At 36.6% G+C, this 7,376-nt stretch overlaps 1 protein-coding gene across 1 annotated transcript in view; it reads left to right on the forward strand.

Annotated features, from left to right (window-relative positions):
• The first annotated feature begins 802 nt into the window (after positions 1–802).
• The window catches only part of PLS1 (plastin 1), a 23,706-nt gene continuing 17,132 nt past the window's right edge, over positions 803–7,376 (forward strand). The window contains 3 exon segments of the mRNA XM_010001647.1: positions 803–872; positions 4,529–4,692; positions 5,750–5,879. Of these exon segments, the coding sequence (XP_009999949.1) occupies positions 803–872; positions 4,529–4,692; positions 5,750–5,879 (364 nt within the window).

The following is a 7,376-nucleotide window of genomic DNA, read 5'->3' on the forward strand; positions in this document are numbered from 1 at the left end:
TTACAAAATCACACTTATTAACAAGGGTCTGAAGCATCATAATGTAGTAAGGCTTCAGTAAGAGGAAATGATCAAGGATCTTTCATAGGGCTTTATTGGCCCTTGCAAAAGTGCCTTCTCATTTGTGTTGCTTTTTTATGGAGTTGGGTGAAGTAGATTCACATTGAGACTCCAGTCTTTGATCTATAAAAGCCTTTATTTGGCCTTTGACAGTATTATGAGACAACAAGCTTGTCAGAAGGGTGGAGTAAAGGTCTGGAGGTGAAAACTTCTGCAGCAGCTGTTGGACTGCTCCTCAGCATTAACCCACTGATTGGGTGCAGGTACTTGGTAGTGTCCCACTGGGGTTTACTACTATGCCAATGTTGGAGTGCTCAGTGCTTTGCAGGACTAAATCCTAGCATTAAATTGGCAAGAATACTGCATTGCACTTAGAAATATTTTTTTCTAAACATTATTTGCTGAAATGTAAGGTAATTATTTTGGTGTTGGAAAAACATGCAGTGGAGGCAGATTGTTGGTCAGTGATTGTTCTGTGCAAATTAAAACATCAAGTGTATGAAAACAGGTGCTGCTATTTTGAATTTTCAGTCACTGTTACAATGAAAAGAATTCTTAGGTGTTGTATTTTAAAGTGTTGTCTGTAATGCTTTAAGTGTGCCAGGCCTGGAAATGTCATTCAGATCTGGTACTTGGTATTGAAAAGATGGGTAATTTATATTAGTATGTACTTGGAATTACAGTGTCTTATATTTCTGTTTATTAGGTATAAGCAATTGAGGACGACACTTGTTGTCCAAAGATGGAAAACAACACAACTATTATATCTCGTGAAGAGCTTGAAGAACTAAGAGAAGCATTCAGTAAAATAGGTATGTTTTAAATATTAAAATAATACAGATGCCATCTTTATGGATCCTTTTGTTTTGATAGGGCCAAGGTTTCCTTCTGTGTTGCCAGTAATATATAAAACAAATAAGCACATTTGCATAAACCCCCTTATTTTCACTGAAACTGTGTGTTTATTATTTTTTTCAACTTCAGCAATGAAAACAAACCAATTTTCTTGCTGGGCAGTTGCATTATTTATGCCATTGTTTATGTAGCATGATAGGTCTCAAAATTCAGTTTTTTGATTGTCTAGAACCTGAAGGAAAAAATGTTTGGTTAAACTTTTAACTTTTAATATTTTTTTCATGTTAGATCACTGATACCTTGTTTTTACTTTACTTGCATGCTTTGGTGAACTAGTAATTTCTCTTTCTCTGTATTGGATGTTATATTTTAAGTAAGCTGAGCTTGGAGATTTTTTGATCTTGCTAGCAGATGTTAATAAACAACTGTACAATTTTGTATGCTTGACAGGATGTTTGCAGGTTAATGAGTGAGTAAATAAAATGAGAAATTATACAGCAACTAACCCTTATTTCCAGAATGTAATACTGTTGTGCATGTCTGCTTTATTTCTTTTTTCTGCAGTTGTGAGGGGGTGATGTGTCACTGTGCAGTTCAGAAAATCAAACATTTATAATCATTGACAATGAGGAACAGAGTTGCTTTAGGCAAGAAGTCTTAAATATGAGGCATCTCCAGCTTGATAAAGAGACTGTTGGGAAGCTGTGTGTTAGTGATCTGTAAGACCATGAGTAGTGTGGAAAAGGTGAAAAGGGAATTAATTGTTCAGTTTCTGTCCATGGTATCATGTGCTGCCTAGTAGAGAGTAAGAAACCTTAAAATAAAAATAATCAACTTTTCTTCATGACAAATAATAGAACTAATAACGCATTGTCTCGGGATGTTTTTGAGATCAAAAAAGAGTAGAAGTGTTAAATGAACAAGATACATTATACATTAATAGAAGGGGGGGGCGACCTGCACTTGGAGCCCCGCCTGTAGCTGCTTCGCTCCAGCCAGACCCAGCTCGACCCAGCTCGTCCTATCTGCGCCGCCGCGTGGTGAGACAATTCCGGCTACCCCAGCTTATAGGGGAAAGTATAATCCTGCCTTACCTGCACACAAATCGCGACCCTATACGGGAACTGCGTCGAGCATATCCCTCCTCCTCCTTCCCTCACTTAAATAAGTAAATAAGGTGTGTAACTAAGGTGTACCCATATATATTTAATGTGTTGTCATCACTCCTTTTGAACCTCCTGCCCCAAATTGCTTTGTTTTCCCCACAATAAACCGTGCATTTCGTTGGAAATATTAGTAAGCACTGAGCAAGTTATTCACTCGAAAAAGTCAGGGCATAAGCCCCTGTCTCCTCTGTGTGAGGCGATACCCACGTGTGCATCTCTCAGCAAATCCTGATAAGTTAATACACTCCAAAAAGGAGATATAATAGGTCACGGATCGTGACAGACAGTTTTTTGGTTGGTTTTTACCCTCTCCATGCTGCTTTTTTTCCCACTGTCCTTCCTGCATGTTTTCACCTTTCTGCTCTAAGAACTGTCTGTATTGCTCCTACTTGCTGAAAAGCATTTTATTCCTTACTGAACTATGCTTTCTATAAAAGAAATTTTAAGCTTAATTTAGCTTTATTTTTTCTTTCATTTTTACGTTTCCATTGCGTTTTATGGATAAATTGCATGCAGCTATATTGGTAAACAGAGAAAAGGCATATATCTAACTCTGTGCTTGTCATCACTGAAACTTAGCCTTAGTGAAAGATGAACCTAGAGAAATAAAATAGCTGGTAGTCCTGAATGAGCTCACAAGCATGTCTTCTGCTTTTTAGACCATCCCTGTTACTACATGTGCTGTGGTATGTTTGCAGGCCAGACAGTAGATGCATACACATACAAAGTTTGTGTAGTGATTTGTGAATTGTTGGTAGTATTGAAAACCAAAAAAGTAGCTTGTTGTTGTTGTGAGTTTTTTTGTTGGTTGGTTTGTGTTGGTTTTTTTTAACAGGGTATTTTTAGCCTTTCAGCCATGAACTGTGGCCGCCTTCTGAAGCTGTACAGAAGCTGCATAGTGTTGTATGGATTAGAGGGATATTACTGTATAGCAATGAATTATGGCTAGAGATGAAAGCATGTTTCTCTATTTGCCTTTCTGTAACGTGATACGTGTTCATACACTATGGTGTTATTGGCTGAGTTCTGATACTAGAGACAATATAAAGAGAGGTCTTTTAACTAATAATCAAAAATAACAAAAGTGGGAGCATCCTGACAAGTCAGAAAAGTAGCCACATCATCTTGCTTCTGTTTCTAACTCATTTTGTTAGTTGTGCCATTCTCTTACTTACCTTAGATGCATCATTGGAGAACTGGGAAAATACTATTAATATTTTTCAGGAGCTTTAATATGATCCTGGAAGAGTCTGAAAAGTGTTGTCAAACATAGAAAATATTAGCACTAAATGTAAAGTTATGGATATTATATTCACTGCTAGTTATGCTGGATATGATTTCACATATTTGAGCTTCATTTGTATTGTGTATGGACCATAGCTTTTGTGCTTTTAAAAGTACTTCTCTCCATTGCAGTTATTGCACTACAGGTAAGGCATTCTCAGACTCTGCTCATATAGATAAGTATCTGGAAACATGAATAGATATAAAAAAATAGGAACAGTTAATTTGTGATTAATTTACACATTACATTGGATAAAAACATAGGTTTATAAAATGATGCTTTGTTATACTAAGACAAGAATTTGTGACAGCTCTCTGTGCACAGATGGCCTAAGGCGGAAGTACAAAGGGTATTTTTATGATTTCTACCGTGCTGCTGTGTTGTTCATCATGAGTAACATGAATTATAGTGAATTTACCTTAATTATTTTTCATGTGATACAGCCATTCACTTCTTTCCACAGTTACAGAGCTACACCATAGTTCTGGTTGAAAAAAATTATTGATACTTTGCGTACTTAGGTATAAATGACATGTGGTCTTGGGAGCCAAGTGTAAGTGAAGGTGGCAGTACAAATTTCTCCCAACAGCACAAGTTAACAGATAAGGGAAGGTCAGCTTTAATAAACAGATACAGATCATCCCAGGTTTATCCTTCACAGATAAGCCCAACCCCATCAAATGTTTTGAGGAACAGTAAATGTCTACTAGATGAGAAACAAAAATCTAGAATCAATAGAGTTCTTGTGCAAGGAGGTTTTTTTTTAAGTGTGCTCTTCTAATACCAATTTGCATCAAAGTTGAGTTTTCTGATTGTAGATGGTATTATATTGATGATAGGAATATAATAATTGATCTCCCTTTCACTTGAAAGTTTATAGGAAATTTTGTTTGGAGTCTTAAAAAAAGCTTAAACTTGGCTATTTACAAATCTACCATCTTGTTATACCTGTGCTTTGGGATTATAAGAGTTCCTGAGAAAACATGTAAGATGGCACAACTCACCAGCTTTGCCTCTAATCCACAAGTATTCTTTCATGCTTGCCTATCTGTGTGAGAATAAATACTAGTCTTCTAGAACTGCTTGTGTTTTTTTACACTTTACTTTTCTCAACCTGGTTCTTTGTGTAAATATAAAAACAACTTGTGCTTTCATCTTGCAGATATCGACAACAGTGGGTATGTCAGTGATTATGAGCTTCAAGACCTGTTTAAAGAAGCAAGTCTGCCCTTGCCTGGTTACAAAGTCCGGGAGATTGTAGAAAAAGTCATTGCAGTGACAGATACCAACAAGGATGGGAGAATCAACTTTGAAGAATTTGTCTCTGTAAGACATCCCTGTTTGGATGTTTCTCTACTGTCTGATACTGGTTGAGAAGTAGGACAGAAAACAGTAGTTCAACTAACTACTATTTTGATACAAATAACTAGTATTTTGAGCATGGGAAGGTTTTCTGTGACAATTTACAATATTCTGTATATTTTCCAGTCTTCATATATCACTTTGCAATTTAATTTAGTAGATCTTACTTGGGCAGGGGCAGCATGTGAGAGTATAGTAATTTCAGTCACTCCTACTTTGTTTCTGCAAATAAGTGGGGATGGACTACATATTTTAGGAACTGTTAGGTCAGCCCTTGCCGTATCAAAAGAGCAGATAATTACATACCAGCCTTTGGATTCTCTTAGTGGTATGCACTACTATGCTTATTCTCTAAAGTAAAGACAATTTTTTACAGGGAGTGAGGTATAGTTTTCCACTTCTAGTGAAAAAAATTTGAAAAGTTTAGACTTCTAATGTGATCAATGGCTAGTGTGCTTTATTTAAAAGAAATTTTTCAGGCTGTTGGTTTGTGTGTGTTTGGGGATGATTAGTTTTTGCTTTGAGTTTAGAGTACTGCTGCTAATTGCAGCAGGTTGCTTGTCAAAGTAGTTACTGATCTTTCTTTCCAAGATTGTAATTGTCAGTGGCTCATAAATGAGATGCAAATGTTTGCATCCAGGTGCTGAACTGCATCTGTTACTTATACTTGATTGACAGTTTTGAGACCAGTATTTGGGCAAATTTAAGACACTGGTATATCCGATGTAGTGGAAAAATTCTGTAGATTGTTGCATATCTACTTTTTTAGATAGCATGGCTTGATAAAGGTAGGACTGTAGGTACTCAGAAATAATATAATAGATATCCAGCATGTAAGTTTTCATGAAGGGTTTTAAACTAGTTTTACCCATAGAGGAGTTTTGTTTGGTATTTCCATGGGCTTCTGCTCTGAAAAGAAAAAAGCTGTTAATTAGTGACTCTGGAGTACTTATATGAGTTATCACTTAATTATTTGAAGCTATGATAAATCACAGAATGCTCTCTATTTTTCTTATTCCAGATAATTCAGGAATTGAAAAGTAAAGATATTAGCAAATCTTTCCGAAAATCAATAAACAAAAAACAAGGCATTACAGCAATTGGAGGAACATCAGCAATATCTAGTGAAGGGACACAACACTCTTATTCAGGTAAGAAACAAATGTGAGAGAATTTTGCATGGAGGAAGACTCTTGAAGTTTGCACTACAGATGAAGGAAAAAAAAAACCAACCTGGAAAAAGTTACTGTTGAAAGCAAATTAACAGAAAGGAAATGTGGACAAGATAAGTGTGGGTGGTAGTTTACTAAAGGTTGGCTGTTCAGTTGACAATTTCATGCTGCACTGAAGTAAGTTAGGAATTCTTGCCTGAGCAAAAAATGAAATCAAGCACTGACAGCATGTGTAAAAAGAAACAAATCACCCCTTTGGCATACTTCTAGTAATGCTACTCAAGATTTTGGCTTTGTTACATGCTAATTAAATGTTACTCTTATATTAATATAAAAATTAATCTCAATTTTTTTGCCTTTTTTCATTTTATTTAACACTGTGGGAATAAAAATAATCTCTGTCTGGAAAGGCCTCCTCTGCTGTCCCTGTGCCATTACAGAACTGTTCACTCCCATATGATTTGTGGCTAGCTAATCTCATACTTGAGACGTTACTGTTAACATTTGATCTGTTTCTTTCTGCCTCCCTCCGTTGCATGTCATTTAAGTGTGTAATTGCTCCTCCTGGTCATAATGCTAACTAACTTCCAGAATCATATTTCAATAAGCAATATTGCAACTTTTTTATTGACTACTATCTGGTATTTGCTGTGGTTCCATAAGTGTGGTAAGATTCTCTGTATGAGGGGGATTCACTTCAGGTAACTAAAGGTGGTCATACCCTCTCCCTAGGTTTTATCCTTATAGCATGAGCTGAACTTGGTTTATCTCCAAAGCAGGGGATACATTGCATCCCCAAGCATGCCTCTAGGGGGGACACCAACAGAGCTCATTGTTTAGACTCCCTTTCATCTAATTGGTGGGAAGACACTGACACCACTAGGCTGCAATTCACCTGACCTGGCCTCATCAGCCATCTACTTTGAGATGATCTGTGTGCACTAAAATTTTACTTTTCTACACACTGACAATTAAAAGTGTAATGAGTCATGTGTAGCCATGTGTGTTGTGTGCTTCTTGGGGTAAGTGAGGTGAATACCACCTGTACTGTCTGGGAATTTGGATACTGATACTTGATTGACTGTTGTCCCCATAGCATTCTTAGACACACAGTAATAAATAATGCAATAAATCTGAAACTCAGGTACTAAACATTTTAAGTTTCTCAAAGTCAGGTACAGCACAGTAAACCAGGTAACAGTTTCAAAAATGCTGCCAGTCTCTGAAGTCCTAGTAGACAGCAGAATGGAATGGTGCAATGTAAACCAAGGGTGTGTAGATTGAGATGTTGCACATTTCAGATCACAAATTTATTTTCATTGTAATTGCTGAGAAACAGAATGTGAAGTCAGCCATGATGATCCATTATATTGCTGTGGTTTTTATGTTGCCCTTCAGAAAATCACCAGATGTTTAGAGGGAGCAGTAGGAGAAAGATTGATCTGTACTTGCCACTTTCTGCTTTCTTTCCTGCTG

The sequence above is a fragment of the Chaetura pelagica genome, unplaced genomic scaffold, assembly GCF_000747805.2.
Source record: "Chaetura pelagica isolate M959 unplaced genomic scaffold, ChaPel_1.0 scaffold207, whole genome shotgun sequence".
In the NCBI taxonomy this organism is placed as follows: domain Eukaryota; kingdom Metazoa; phylum Chordata; class Aves; order Apodiformes; family Apodidae; genus Chaetura; species Chaetura pelagica.